Raw genomic sequence first — 16,180 nt, 5'->3', positions numbered from 1 at the left:
GTATTCTAATTTGTTGAGATAGTGAATTGGTGGGTTTTTGTTAAATGTGAGCCAAAATCATCACAATTAAAAGAACAAAAGACTTAAACTACTTCAGTCTGTGTGCATTGAATTTATTTAATACACGAGTTTCACAATTTGAGTTGAATTACTGAAATAAATGAACTTTTCCACGACATTCTAATTTATTGAGATGCACCTGTGTATATATATATATATTATACACACACACACACACATTCATACATATATGTGTGTGTGTGTATATGTATGTATGTATGTATGTATGTATATATTGTCTATTGTGTATTCTATATATACTTTTTTCTTTTCAATATTTATCTATTTTCTATTCAATTTTAATTATTTTTTAAAAGTCTTGTTGCTGTTTTTGTATTGTTGTTGTATTGTTGTGCACTGGAAGCTCCTGTCACCAAGACAAATTCCTTGTATGTGTAAGCATACTTGGCAATAAAGCTCATTCTGATTCTATTACTCACACACTGCTATGCTATAATATCAAAACACTTTTAACAATATTATTTTAATTCTTGTATTACAGACCAACCTACATTTACACACTTATTCCAATGTGATTAGCTTGTGCGGTACCTCACCTGATAGACGAAAGTGTCATAGAAATGAGATGAAATAATGTGGTTGCTTCAGAAAATGTGCTTTTCATGTCGAATTTTGTATGGTTAGGTTTAGGTTAAAGTTTGAGGTTACCGAGGAACGTTTTACTCGTTAAAACCTTCATCTGATATTCACCTTAAAATCTCATCATTTGGTGCCCCCTGCTGGACATTTAACAGGAAAACTGCAGACAAACGTGTAATGAAGCACATCATTTTGTTTTGCTAAGATGTTGCCACGTCATGTTACGTTTATGAGATCAGGCTGCTTTTTTTTTAGCAGATAGTGAATTAAAAACACTAAACAAGTGTCCAGCATACATGTTATCTCCTTTAACACTGTTTAAAAAGCGTCTCAGGATGAAGCACCTCATTTGTTTAAAAGAATGATCAGAATCTACACAAACAATGACTGAAAATACTCGAGTTGTTTTATTTCATAGTTTTGATGATGACGTTACTATCATTCTTAAATGTGGAAAAAAGTAATATCAAAGAATAAGTAGATGTGTCCAAACTTTTGACTGGTGGTAAAGATGTTTTTGTCGTTGTTGTGTTATTATTTGTTATATATGATTTCATTTTTACTCTGTAACAAACTCAGTTGTTTTGCTCATTTTCTTTTTTCAGGCAGCTCCAAAAAACCATCCAAGACATTAAGGAGAATGACAACAGCCTATTCAACAGATTAAAAAGGTATGTTTTTCTATTTATTTTTCTGTATATTTCTTCGTTACACAAAAATGTACCTATTTATGAGATAAATCTTTGCCTGACCCATTATGACTTACTAATACCTGACACTTTTCTCATCTGCATATATATGACATTAAGATGAAAATACAAGTGAAAGCTATAAATAAATAAATCATTTGAAACTTTCCTTTTACAAGCTAAAATAAACTGTAGTAAGTCTGCAATCGACAGCCAGCCTGAAAATAGACATGTGGAAACACCTGCCCTGCCATATTTCCTTTCACTTCCTCTATTAGTATAGTCCAAAAGCAGCCTATTAGGTGTGGTATGTATGACAAACAATTGCATGTCTTCACTTCACTGGTCCACATTATCAAGTCATTTCAGTTGTTATTAATCTGAAAGATATCTGCTCTAACTGTAAAAACAGTCATACATGTATATCTGTTTATTACAGTAACATGAAAATCCAAAGAATTCTTTGGGCTAGTTCCTGTGTGGCTATGTGTGTTGAGGTTTACAGATTTATAACTAGAGTTAAATAATTAATTAGTGTTAAAGGCTGTGACATGTTTTTATTGATAAGGCAAACCGATCAACCTGGATAAGTACAGTATGTGGATGGTCTGCATTTTGTGAACTTGTGACATCACACAAGACAGGTGGGAAACAAGTTAATGAAGGGGAATTGCACAAAGTGCACAAATTGGTGTCTTAAAGATATTGTGTGAAAAATGATCAAGAAAAAACTTTTAATTAACTTTTGGTAAATAGAAGTAAATAAATAACTACAAACCAACATTTGGTCACAAACTTGACAGTCCCTACTGTTTAATTTAGGGGTCATTCCGTGTTAACTCAGAGGTTCAAAATGTATTTATTTATCTATACATATATATTATTGTTTACTGGTGAAAGAGAAACATAAATGAAGAAAGCCAAAATATGAAATGTCATGGATCAATATTTACATTGTAATCCATTATTTTGTAGAGGGGGGTCCAATGATTTTGGAGCAAAACTACAGGCCAAAAAAATGACCTTTGAAAGGTGTCAGCATCATTTTTTTTATTTTTACACAGAGACAGGGATGACTATTACTAAAAGCAGTTGACTTCAGCACCTCTTGTTGCTTTATATGCCAGTGGCGTGAGTCTAAATAATGGGAAAACACTTTTTTGTGTTGTTTTTCCAAAGTTGGACTGCCTTTAACTTTAGAAGCATTAAAGATATCTTAATATCCTTTTATATTCTGGTTCATATCAAACTTTTCTTTCTGTGTTTTCATTTTTAAGGCCCTATATGGTTAAATCTCAGAAATATGGGGCTCTAATGTGGCTCCGTGTGTAAATTGTACATTTGGGTTAAATGGTATGAAGCTAGTTTTTCTAGTCTTGATGCCCCACTACAAATTAATGGATTACTGTGTAAATATTGATCCATGGCATTTAATATTTAACTTTCATTATCATTTATGTTTATCTTTCACCAGTACAAAAAAAGAAACAATTGATTTGACTTGGAATAATCCTAACCCTGCTAAACCTGGAACCCTTTTACTTGCAACTCATTCTCGAATATTCTTTAAATTATACTATTTTAATGTTTATTTATTGTTTATTGCTAGAAAATAACAAAAGCACACACATTTGAGTTTTAAACTGTATAAAAAAAGTCCTCCATTTTATTAACAAAAATTGCAAACCTCAAAGATACAAAAATAATAATAAATGTAATATTGTAATCATGTAATATTTAGTTTCATCTCCTGAGGTTGTCAAGCATTTTCTAAAGGTTCTGAAGGTCCTTACACAGAAAATTTGTAGTAAAATAAACAAAACAAAACACGTAATTTTCAAGTGTTTCATGCACACAGACAGAAAATTAAAGATTTTATGGAAACACAGAATTTTGCATTCACAGATTGCTCAGCTGTCCATTAAGAAGGCTCATTCTGTTCACATTTTATGATAATGTTCAATGCGTTGTTGCTATTGTCCAAGACAATAAAAGTATTATAGTTCAGACCGATTCATAACTAATCTTTATGATTAACTGAAATCTTTTGTCCTTAATTTCTTCATTTCTAAGGTTACAGTCTGAACAAACTGCTAATATCCTCAAAACCGGGAGAAATATGTTGGACAGGTAAAATAAGAGCCTCTCTGCTCTAGGGGTTCTGCTTTAATGTCGTTTTGCAAATTGCACGCTACAACACCCACTGAAACTTTGTGCTTTGTGGTGGCTTTGGAAAGACTTAAAATAGTCTGGCCTTTAACTGAAACAGCGTTGCATTATTCTGTTGCCATATCCATCTTATATGGTCATTGTGTGCTTTTGCTTTTATGTTTTAGAATTTCGAGGTAACAGGGTTTGAAGTACTTCCCTCATTTGATGTTGTATTCAATTTTGTTTCAGAATAAAGAAAAAAGGACCTCCAAAAGTACCTGCAAGAGACTATGTAGGCAAGTTCAAATCAGCCTCGGACATATTTTGGACATAATAAGTCGCACTTAAATATGTCTGAATATCATTGCAATAGATAACAAAGTATCAAAGCAAGTGACATTTATTTTAAGCACACTTTTCAAGCAAAACATCTGACAAAAAAAGATGTTTGCGAGGTTTGAAATGACTGCATCAACTATGTGTATCATGTTTTTTTTTTTAGCTCAGGATACTGAGAACTACTCTGACTCTTTTGTAAGTGTGAATTTGAGGATATTATATCACTCCTTATGGCTGTAAAGCAGGTCATATAGAAGAGATTGAGAGCACTAATCATGTGTGTATTTAAATATGACAGGAAAGTGACACGTATGAAGATTTGTGTGATAATGACAGCAGCTATGAACCTCCACCGAGGTCAGGTCACAATGTGAAGGCCTTTACCGTCAGCACGTCCATTACGAACCCCAAAGGAGAGTATCTAGGTAAACATTTTGGTCGTGGTATATTTTAGTTGGAATAGTTCACCGTCAAATGAAGATTCTGTCATTATTTAATCACTCTCATGTTGTTCTGAACGTGTATTACTTAGTTTCATTCATGAAACACAAAAGGAGATATTTTGCAGAAAGTTCATACTGCTCTTTTCAAAAACAAATAAAACCAACCTAGTCTAATTAAACGAACGTTATTATAACTACATTTTTGCTAACTGACATTGACGTGCCGCGTTCTACATTTCGCCGCAGTTTCCTGGTGAAATGAACACTAGAGGCACTGCAACAAGTTTTATTCACTTTCACAAATCACGAGTTTTTCGCTCTATTACTCACACACAGCTATGTTATGATATCGAAACTCTTTTCCTCTAACGCATCATTTGAACAACGATACATTTTAACGCTTGTATTACAGACTCGCCTACATTTACACACTTATTCCAACATTATTAGTTTGTGTGGTAGCTCACTTGATAGAGTGTTGGACTTTAGACTCGGAAGATTACGGTTCAAGCCCAGCCAAACACGCAAGCTGACACGTGAGTCGTAAGTGTCATAGGATACGAAATGATGTGGTTGTTTCTGAAATTGTGCTTTTAATTTCGCATTTTGTTTTAGGACACTATCGGTTAGGTTTAGGTGTTAATTTAGGGTAAGAATGTCTGTTTTGTTCACTTCTCATTTGATTTTAGATCACTATTGGTTATGTTTAGGTTAAAGTTTTAGGTTAGGGAGGAACGTTTTACTCATTAAAACCTCCCTCTAAACTTCGCCTGATTACGACACCATTTCACTCGCTTTTGGCGCCCCCCGCTGGATATTTCACTGGGAAACTGCAGCCAAACGTGTAATGAAGCATGTAATTTTGTTGAGCAAATATGTTGCCACGGTCACGTAATGTTCATAAGAACAGGCTGAATAAAAAATACAGTGACGAGCAGGGGCTGTCAAGCTCTAAAAAGAACAAAAAAAAAACATAAATATAGCCCATATAATTTGCGTGCACATTAGACAAACTCAAGACACATTGCACCAGGTTTAACATAAACTAACATCACATGCCTAGATACGACAAACCTGAATATGCAGAATCATAAATTAAAATTGAGAGTGAGTAATGACTTAAATTTCAGTCTGTTCCTCACACAAAGCTACTGCATCGTTTAGTGCACAAAATTTAGTGCACAACTCTTTGACTTTTATTGTGCTTTTTTGTCATTTTCAAGCTTGACAGCCCATAATCACTGTTTTGAAGTTTTTTTATTGAAAACATTAACTGCATTTGCTTTCAGCTTCATGTCACCCTTTCTGATGAATAACGAAAAGTGTTATTTAAAAAAAAAAATACAATGAAAACTGCAAGCATTCTTTCAGTTTTGCTGAATAATGAAAAATTACACTCTTCATTTAAAACAAATCTGAATGAACTTTTTGTCATTAGGTCTAAATGGTTCTGTTATTTTCTGTATATTTTCTGTTTAGTATTTGAGTAGCATACTTTTTTAAAATATCCAAAAGTGGAATAAATAAAAAAGAGATACTGCTTTGCAGAAGCAACTTTAAAGGAAGAGCTCGACCAAAAATACAAATTCTGTCATTATTTACTCACCTTCAAATCTTTCCAAACCAGTTTGACTTTTTCCGTGGAACACAAGGATGATGGACGAGAGGATTGTGATTGTGACTTTCAAGCTCTAAATGCACATAAAAGTTGCCCATATTACTTGCGTGCCATATTTCAAGTCTTCTGAAGCCATACAATTGTGTTTTGACTGAAATTGAAATCTTAATTAACTGAAAATCTTGCCCTTCACCCGTTCGAATCTGGCGCAGACGCCAAAACGTCTTTAAGCGTTCACATTCTTCTTAACCTCTCCTTTTTGTGTTCCACTGAGAAAAGACAGACAAACAGGTTTAGAACGACATGAGGGTGACTAAATGATGACAGAATTGTCCTTGAATGGTAAATAATCTGAGCTGTTAACACAAAGGTTTCAGTTCATTTGTAAGGAAGGAAGTTTCTGCTCTTTAATCATGGGCTGTTTTGCAATGGAAGTGTTCAAAATAGGCTTCCTTTCTCTTGTGTCTGTGTACCAGACAGCTGTCGTGGTCGAGCGGTAAAACCAAACAAGCCCCTTCATCTGCAACAGAAGAACAAACCCTCACGATTGACCAAGAGCAGTGCGGCCAAAAAGGATGAAGTAATGAATTTCACTGTAAACACTGAGTAAATGAGGTTTGATTCACTGCAGAATACACTAATGATACTACGGTACTCTCCACTGTTCAGGATGACTATATTGAGCCAGAGGATAAATCGGATGATGATAATTATATTGACCCCACTCAAAAAACACCAGCAAGTAAGATGTTCTAAGAATGCTAGTTTTCAAGACTTTTATTTTGTAGTGCACTGAATTCTAATATGATTGTTATCAGTTTAACATTCAATATAATAATAATTAATAAAAAAATAACTAATATTAAAATAATAATACAAAAAAATACATAATATTAAATTAGTAATTATAATATTATAAATAAACTATTCAATTAATATATAATGTGTACATAATCACATGTACATAAGTATTCACAGCCTTTGCTCAATACTTTGTTGAAGCACCTTTTGCACCAATTACAGCCTCAAGTCTTTTTGAGTATGATGCTACAAGCTTGGCACACCTATTTTTGGGCAGTTTCTCCCATTCTTCTTTGTAGGACCTCTCAAGCTCCATCAGGTTGGATGGGGAGCGTCGGTGCACAGCCATTTTCAGATCTCTCCAGAGATGTTCAATCGGGTTCAAGTCTGGGCTCTGGCTGGGCCACTCAAGGACATTCACAGAGTTGTTCCGGAGCCACTCCTTTGTTATCTTGGCTGTGTGCTCAGGGTCGTTGTCCTGTTGGAAGATGAACCTTCACCCCAGTCTGAGGTCCAGAGCGCTCTGGAGCAGGTTTTCATCAAGGATGTCTCTGTACATTGCTGCATTCATCTTTCCCTCGATCCTGACTAGTCTCCCAGTTCCTGCCGCTGAAAAACATCCCCACAGCATGATGCTGCCACCACCATGCTTCACTGTAGGGATGGTATTGGCCAGGTGATGAACAGTGCCTGGTTTCCTCCAGACATGACGCTTGCCATTCAGGCCAAAGAGTTCAATCTTTGTTTCTCATGGTCTGAGAGTCCTTCAGGTGCCTTTTGGCAAACTCCAGGCGGGCTGTCATGTGCCTTTTACTGAGGCCTGATTGGTGGAGTGCTGCAGAGATGGTTGTTCTTCTGGAAGGTTCTCCTCTCTCCACAGAGAAACGCTGGATCTCTGTCAGAGTGACCATCGGGTTCTTGGTCACCTCCCTGACTAAGGCCCTTCTCCGCCGATCGCTCAGTTTGGCCGGGCGGCCAGCTCTAGGAAGAGTCCTGGTGGTTCCAAACTTCCATTTACGGATGATGGAGGCCACTGTGCTCATTGGGACCTTCAATGCTGCAGAAATGTTTCTGTACCCTTCCCCAGATCTGTGCCTCGATACAATCCTGTCTCGGAGGTCTACAGACAATTCCTTGGACTTCATGGCTTGGTTTGTGCTCTGACATGCACTGTTAACTGTGGGACCTTATATAGACAGGTGTGTGCCTTTCCAAATCATGTCCAATCAACTGAATTTACCACAGGTGGACTCCAATCAAGTTGTAGAAACATCTCAAGGATGATCAGTGGAAACAGGATGCACCTGAGCTCAATTTTGAGTGTCATTGCAAAGGCTGTGAATACTTATGTACATGTGATTTTTTTTTTTTTTTCGTTTTTTATTTTTAATACATTTGCAAAGATTTCAAACAAACTTCTTTCACATTGTCATTATGGGGTATTGTTTGTAGAATTTTGAGGAAAATAATGAATTTAATCCATTTTGGAATAAGGCTGTAACATAACAAAATGTGGAAAAAGTGAAGCGCTGTGAATACTTTCCGGATGCACTGTATATATATATATATGTGTGTAAATAATTTAACTATTTATTAATAATAAAAAATAAATAATTGTATCATAAATATGTTAATGTTTTATTAAAATATTAATAAAATACATAATTAATCGAAAACATATTAATACAAATAAAATTGATAATCAAACTATTATTAATACGATTGCAATGAATTCTGACCTAATGATGTATACTCTCTGTTTTCAGAGCCTCCTGTTATTCGAGGGATCAAACCATGTGTTCCTGCTTGTGCTCATGCAAACAGTCCAGGTTTTGAGTCTGATTCAATTCTACTGCACAAAGAAACCCTTTGCATTAAATACACTATCAATCAATCATTTAGGCACATATTCTTTATTCTGACTATTTTCCATATTTTTGAATAATAGTAAAGTCATCAAAAATTAATACTAATGGAAATATGGGAATTACATAGCAACCAATAAATGTTAAACAAAAACAATGTCCCTGTGTATGTGGACACTTGCTGACTGCTTTTCATTATCTGCTCATTCATTAAAAAAAAAAAAAAAAAAAAATTTAAATAATAAAAAAAAAGAATAACTAGGAAAAAGAATAATGTTAATACCATGGGTTTCTGACCAGTTACCATGGCAATACTCAATACTAGGTATTTATTTATTTATTTATTTATTTATTTTGGGGGGGGATTTATTAAAGTAGCACTACACTAAAAAAAGAAAGAAAAGAAATAGTTTTAAGATTTACACATTTCAATTTTATAACAAATTTCCATGAAATTGAATTGTGTATTATTAAATAAAAATATATTAATAAAACATTTTAAATTTTATTTTGTTAAAGATTACTGAAGTCATTTAAATGGAATTTTGAGATGAAATTAAAATACGTGCTCAGTGATGGATATGCTGTTCTGTGTAGTTAAATTTATTTAATTTTTTTAATTTATTTTTTTATTATTTTATTCAGATTTCTACGAGGTTCCAGAGATGAAGGTGAGTTTAAATAACAAAAGATTTGTCCAGGACTATGTAATAATTTAAAATGATTAGCACTAATGAGACAAACTCTACACTAATTTTTTAAGCTTGAATCTCGTGAAATCTGTCAAGAACACGTCCAGCTCATATTTCACTTCAATATCAAAAGAAAGAAAAAATTATATTTTGCATAGGACCATTAAGATTTTTCAATGATTAAACATATTAATTTATATTATCTGTTTTGTTTTGATTTTTACATTTAAGTAATTTTGAATTGAAATATGTCCTGAAATATAATTTATTCTTGACAGGCTTTTTATGTTTCCGCCTTTAAGCTTCTGTAATTCTTAGATTTGTTTTATAAATGCTCTGAAAATCTTTGCCTGTTATTCTAGGAGAACTCTCAGTCTAAGAAAAGGTAAGGAAATGTTTAACAATCCTCGATTTGTGCTACATTATTTATGTAACATTAACACACATTAAATATAAGCACAAGACCTGTCAACATCTGCACTACATCAAGTGAAACGTAATAAGTGTAATTATGACTGTATGTGTTTCCCAGATTAAAAACGTCTCGGTTACTGTTGTAACCTCCGTTCCCTGATGGAGGGAACGAGACGTTGTGTCGATGTAGTGACACTAGGGGTCACTCTTGGGAGCCCCAAACACCTCTAATCTTTGAGAAAAGGCCAATGAGAATTGGCGAGTGGAATATGCATGCCACTCCCCCGGACATACGGGTATAAAAGGAGCTGGCTCGCAACCACTCATTCAGGTTTTGTTTCTGAGGAGCCGAGACAGGGTCCCGGCCATTTCAGCGGATAGTACAGCATTGTGGCAAGAGGGACACAACGTCTCGTTCCCTCCATCAGGGAACAGAGGTTACAACAGTAACCGAGACGTTCCCCTTCTGTCACTCACTCGACATTGTGTCGATGTAGTGACACTATGGGTCCCTATAGAAAAACGGCACAACAGCTGGACCGTGTTACGTGAACAGCCGATGCAGGTGCAAGTAAGCTGCTGCGTGCGTAATAGCAGGCGCATCAGTCCGCGTGTAACCTCCCCCAACACCCCACAAGACATCATGTAGTTCCCCACATCCCAGAGGTGGGGAAGCGACGTAACTAGCATGGGAGCAGGCCGCGCCAGCCGCGGCCTTTTCGCTCTCTGTTTTCTCTCCACAGAGTATTAGATTCGGCTGGGGCCATCTAACACTATTACACGTGCCGGGGAAGGTGTTCTTTTCCTTTTCTTTCAGGGGGAGAAGACCCCGCGAAGACCACATCCTGCCTGAAGGGGAGGTAACATGGCAATACGTCACGTGGGCTTACCAGCCGCACATGGAAGAGGCACTGTGGTAGGTCCTGCCTGGAAGAAGAGGAGCTCTACAAACACAGCGACCGGGGCAGAGAGGGCTCTGCCCAAAGGAGACGCGGGTCTGCCGACAGGGAGACCGTACCGTGGAAAATACATCACAGGGGGTTACCGGAGTAACCGGCACCTGTGGAGCACCTATCCCTGTGCACCGCCACCGCCTTATCCACCTGAGGGATCTCCGCATACCCACGGGCCACCCCGCCGTTGAGTGTAGTGAGAGCGGACGAGCTGGGAAGTCGGGTTCGGGCAGAAAAAGGTGCCCTCCACGACCTCGTCAGCTCGTCGTGCACTTCCAGGAAGAAGGGGACGGGGGGGTGGGGGTGCGGCTGTGAGCGGCGCTCCGAGCCCAGGAACCAGTCATCTAGCCGCGAGGGCTCAGGGGAGGGTGGAGGGTTCCAGTCCGACCCGACACTCACGGCGGCCCAGGCAAGCATGGCGGTCAGTTCTGCGTCGGCCTCGGACTTGGCGGGCAGACCCGAAGGTGGCAGCCCAGTTGAGTCCTCGGCATCTGACATCGCCAGTGCGCTCTCCGACGCAGTGATCAAGGACTCATACTGCTCACGAGCACCGAAAGAGATGTTAAGCTGGCCGTAAGGCGAGCTGGTCTCATCTCGAAACTCGACGGGGGCAGGCGAGCGTGCTGGGGAACGGGAGGTCAGTGGGGAATTACCCACGAGACCGCGCCCATTGAAATTGCCTCCAGCGCCAGCCGGGCCGGCCTTGTACCCGTAGGTAGAAGGCGCAGCACGGTGGGGGTGGCTAGAGTGGCTTTCCCTCGGAGGAAGGAAAGCCATGACCACAACGTTGCCATGGTCATGTTCTCGCAATGAGAACACGAACCATCCATGAACGCTGCCTCAGTGTAAGCGCAGCACAGAAACGTGAGGCAGCGCCCGTGGCCATCGGAGGTGGAGAGATAACGACCGCATCCAGGGATCACACAAAGATGGAAAGGCATCTTTAAAAAGACACGTCTTTAAAAAGATGTTCACATCAATGTGTTGCTCTGATAGAGGAAAATATACTCTTTGCAGAAATATGTACTCTCTCAGTAGCACTGTCGAAGTGCCCAGGGGCGTAGTCTACACTTAGTGTGCAGAAGGAGAGAAAGTCGCTTAAATGCACTGTATATCCAACAGCATACGCTTCTTTCTGAGGTGAATGGACCGGCAGTGGAATTCAGCTCGCTGACACACAACAGCTAGGCTCCGAAGAAAAAATCTGAATGAGTGGTTGCGAGCCAGCTCCTTTTATACCCGTATGTCCAGGGGAGTGGCATGCAAATTGCACTCAGCAATTCTCATTGGCCTTTTCTCAAAGATTAGAGGTGTTTGTGGCTCCCAAAAGCGACCCCTAGTGTCACTATATCGACACAACGTCAAGTGAGTGACAGAAGGGGAACTACAAAGCTTTTAATTATTCAGTCCTGAACCACTACTTCTGCTCTGTGATAAGATCTGTCCCACTTTAGTAAAACACAACACATGCTTCCCTGTTCTGTTGACACTCTGACACCACATGTTTGATATAAATAAATATAACAAACTCAGATAAATTAGTACCAATCTGCTTCTATTCTGTCCAGCAGAATTAACTCAACTCTACAGCCAAACACACAGATGACGCCACCTAAAGTCAGTCCAAGGTATTACACAATTTGCAGTGCATTTTAGAGCTTGCTCTCAATCACTGCAGTTATTTACCATAATGACCATATTTTTTGATACTTCCATAGTTACTACAGTTATTGTTAGTAAATAAAACCATAATAAATTATTATATGCAATTTCATTCAAACAGTGTCAGAAGTTTTCCATTCATACATCTCAGTGAACTAATAAACAAATGTACTTCAGTCAAGGAAATATTACTTTTTTTTTTTTCATTGATGTATGAAGAAGAAGAATACCACTAAATTCTTAATGTTTTATTATTATTATTATTAATTATTGATTTTTTTATTTATTTTATATTTATTAATTTTGTGGTTCTCTGATGTTTAATAATGCTTTGTCTTTATTCATATAGAATGCATATTAAAAAGTCAACTGTGACCCAAGTGAGTATGATGAATCATCAATAACACAAGCAAGGATGGTAAACAAAATAGTATTACTCTTATTATCAATAAGACTAATTATTAACATACTGTATATTGTTTTTGTAATCACTAATATGGTCTTAAATGACTGAGCACAAAGCTGAATTTCTTTTTCTAAAAATAAATATTTTTGACTTTCTTCAGCAGAACACAAATGAAGATTGAAGTGAATGGTGACCAGAACTTTGACTCTCCAAAAAGCACATAAAGGCAGCATAAAAGTAATCCATATGGCTCCAGTGGTTTAATCCATGTCTTCAGAAGCGATATGAAAGGTTTTGTTGAGAAACAGATCAATATTTAAGTTATTTTTTACTATAAATTTTCCTCCTTTCCCAGTAGGTGGCGACATGCACGAAGAATGTGAATCGCCAAAAACAATAGAAGAAGAATGTGAAATTGAATGTGGAGATTTATATTAAAAAAGGACTCTCTCCCACACCTATCATATCCCTTCTGAAGACATGGATTTAACCACTGGAGTCGTATGGATTACTTTTATGCTGCTTTTATGTACTTTTTGGAGAGTCAAAGTTCTGGTCACCATTCACTTGCATTGTATGGACCTACAGAGCTGAAATATTCTTCTAAAAATCTTAATTTGTGTTCTGCTGAAGAAAGAAAGTCATAAACATCTGGGATGGCATGAGGGAGAGTAAATGATGAGAGAATTTTCATTTTTGGGTGAACTATCCCTTTAAATGTGTATATCTACAAACAGACATGGACTAAAAGCTGCAGAACTCAAGTTTTGATTTTATTAGGTCTTTATTGTGAAATGAGAATATGATGACTGTCTTGTTTGTGTAGGAACCACAATCAGAGGACGAGTATGAAGTGTGTGACACAGACGATAGTAAGTATTCTCAGATCATCAAATCATGTTCTCACTTTCATATCACTCATAAAATATGAATGAAAGCCAGACAGTCATGTAACGTGTGGTTGATTCTTATCAGGTGTTATTGAAAGGCCAGAGGAGTGCACAGAGAGCAGAAACCTGTCCATACCTACACCACGACCACGAGAACTGTCAGTCACTTGTTTCTGCATACAATTATGTAATATGTGACATAAAATATTGCGATCATCGTATAATAGTCACTGGATTTTATCTAATACTTCATCACTGTTGATCTTTTAGGAAGAAATCGAGTCCTCCTTTGATGCCGGTAAGCACTGGATTATATTATATACATACAGTATATATGGGTGTTTCTTTAACTTCAGGCACTTTCAGAAAGTAACATTTTTCACAATCTCATTAGTTTATTTAATTTGTCTACTAACAATATCCAACGGTGTCTGTACATCCATCAAAGGAGATTTTTGTCATTCAAGTCATTTCCAGCACATCTCAGATTCTAATTTAATAGCTTTTAATAGCACTTTTTGCATAATTTGGATTTTCATAATTTAATATTGAATGTCTGGGACGAGGCTAAAACAGTCAAATCTATACATTAAAGACATTTGAAAAGTACCAAAAAAATTGTTTTTTAAATGATGAAGGTCTGGTAAAAAGTTTCAAATTCAGTTTAAAAATGACCTTCATATAACAAAAAGAAAAAAGTTGAAATGTTTTAGTTTTAATTAAAAAATCAACCTTTTAATTCTCCTTCATTGCAGACACCAAGCGTTCCTCAGAGAGATAATGAAGGTAACTATCACAATCACTTATGCATTTGGCAGACACTTTTATCCAAAGTGACTTACAGTGCCCTTAACACAGGGACAATCCCCTTGGAGCAACCTGGAGTTAAGTGCCTTGCTCAAGGACACAATGGTGGTGGCTGTGGGGATTGAACCAGCAACCTTCTGCTTACCAGTTCAGTGCTTTAGTCCACTACACCACCACCACTCCAACTTCTTATGAATGTGCTGTCTTTGTTTATATCACTAGTGCTTGACAGGCAATGGACTATATAATAGGATGCAGATGATGCAATAACCGGAGAAGAACCTCAGATTTAAAAATGCAATTACAATAAACCAACCCATTAGTGCTATGCACGCAATTGCACCAAACCCACTTGCACCTAGACTCAGTGCACGCTTGAATGAAAATACCAAAGCTTCATGGCCATGCCCACTGACGTTTTATGTATGACTGATGGCATAGCTTTGCGTTTAGCGCTAGCGCTCTTAAAATAGGGCCCTCAGAATCAGCCCTCAGATTGTTTGATTTGGGTCCTGTCCTTGTTGATGATGAGAATGAAATGTAGTGACCTTTTACTGGCCTTAGGATTTATCTGACATCATTGAATCATTCACACTGCTCAGCTTTACACACAAACACACACACTGTTAAAAGCTTCTTTACTTGATGGCAGCATCACCGTTGACATTCTACTGCCATGTCATAAAACTTGTGAGATAATAAAATGAAAACAATCAGCTGAAAAACAGTGACTTAATTTTGGATCTTTCATACACTCCCATTTTAAATGCAGTTGCTGTACACATACACTATATTGCCAAAAGTATTCGCTCATCTGCCTTTAGACGCATATGAACTTAAGTGACATCCCATTCTTAATCCATAGGGTTTAATATGACGTCGGCCCACCCTTTGCAGCTATAACAGCTTCAGCTCTTCTGGGAAGGCTTTCCACAAGGTTTAGGAGTGTGTTTATGGGAAATTTTGACCATTCTTCCAGAAGCGCATTTGTGAGGTCAGACACTGATGTTGGACCAGAAGGCCTGGCTCGCAGTCTTCGCTCTAATTCATCCCAAAGGTGCTCTATCGGGTTGAGGTCAGGACTCTGTGCAGGCCAGTCAAGTTCTTCCACACCAAACTCGCTCATCCATGTCTTTATGGACCTTGCTTTGTGCACTGGTGCGCAGTCATGTTGGAACAGGAAGGGGCCAGCCCCAAACTGTTCCCACAAAAATCTCTTGGTATGCTGAAGCATTGAGTTCCTTTCACTGGAACTAAGGGGTCAAGCCCAGCTCCTGAAAAACAACCCCACACCATAATCCCCCCTCCACCAAACTTCACAGTTGGCACAATGCAGTCAGACAAGTACCGTTCTCCTGGCAACCGCCAAACCCAGACTCGTCCATCAGATTGCCAGATGGAGAAGCGTGATTCGTCACTCCAGAGAACGCGTCTCCACTGCTCTGGAGTCCAGTGGCGGCGTGCTTTACACCACTGCATCCGACGCTTTGCATTGCACTTGGTGATGTATGGCTTGGATGCAGCTGCTCGGCCATGGAAACCCATTTCATGAAGCTCTCTACGCACTGTTCTTGAGCTAATCTGAAGGCCACATGAACTTTGGAGGTCTGTAGCGATTGACTCTGCAGAAAGTTGGCGACCTCTGCGCACTATGTGCCTCAGCATCCGCTGACCCCGCTCTGTCATTTTACGTGGCCTACCACTTCGTGGCTGAGTTGCTGTCATTCCCAATCGTTTCCACTTTGTTATAATACCACTGACAGTTGACTGTGGAATATTTAGTAGCGAGG

General features: G+C 38.1%; 1 protein-coding gene across 2 annotated transcripts in view; it reads left to right on the top strand.

Annotated features, from left to right (window-relative positions):
* LOC127414378 (B-cell linker protein-like) overlaps positions 1-16,180 on the top strand; it is a 31,298-nt gene that overhangs the window by 5,969 nt on the left and 9,149 nt on the right. Inside the window, exons 2-17 of one of the 2 annotated variants that reach the window (XM_051652375.1) lie at positions 1,266-1,331; positions 3,423-3,479; positions 3,750-3,796; positions 4,003-4,034; positions 4,138-4,264; positions 6,377-6,480; positions 6,570-6,642; positions 8,468-8,530; positions 9,212-9,237; positions 9,621-9,643; positions 12,194-12,253; positions 12,637-12,667; positions 13,520-13,565; positions 13,669-13,741; positions 13,854-13,881; positions 14,339-14,369. In XM_051652375.1, coding sequence (XP_051508335.1) covers positions 1,266-1,331; positions 3,423-3,479; positions 3,750-3,796; positions 4,003-4,034; positions 4,138-4,264; positions 6,377-6,480; positions 6,570-6,642; positions 8,468-8,530; positions 9,212-9,237; positions 9,621-9,643; positions 12,194-12,253; positions 12,637-12,667; positions 13,520-13,565; positions 13,669-13,741; positions 13,854-13,881; positions 14,339-14,369 — 887 coding nt within the window. The remainder of the gene's footprint in view (positions 1-1,265; positions 1,332-3,422; positions 3,480-3,749; positions 3,797-4,002; positions 4,035-4,137; positions 4,265-6,376; positions 6,481-6,569; positions 6,643-8,467; positions 8,531-9,211; positions 9,238-9,620; positions 9,644-12,193; positions 12,254-12,636; positions 12,668-13,519; positions 13,566-13,668; positions 13,742-13,853; positions 13,882-14,338; positions 14,370-16,180) is intronic. The other variant, XM_051652376.1, reaches the window with a different exon arrangement.

The sequence above is a fragment of the Myxocyprinus asiaticus genome, chromosome 23 (genome assembly GCF_019703515.2).
Source record: "Myxocyprinus asiaticus isolate MX2 ecotype Aquarium Trade chromosome 23, UBuf_Myxa_2, whole genome shotgun sequence".
NCBI lineage: Eukaryota > Metazoa > Chordata > Actinopteri > Cypriniformes > Catostomidae > Myxocyprinus > Myxocyprinus asiaticus.
Note: the sequence above shows the minus strand (reverse complement) of the source record. Positions and strands in the feature narration are given on the sequence as shown.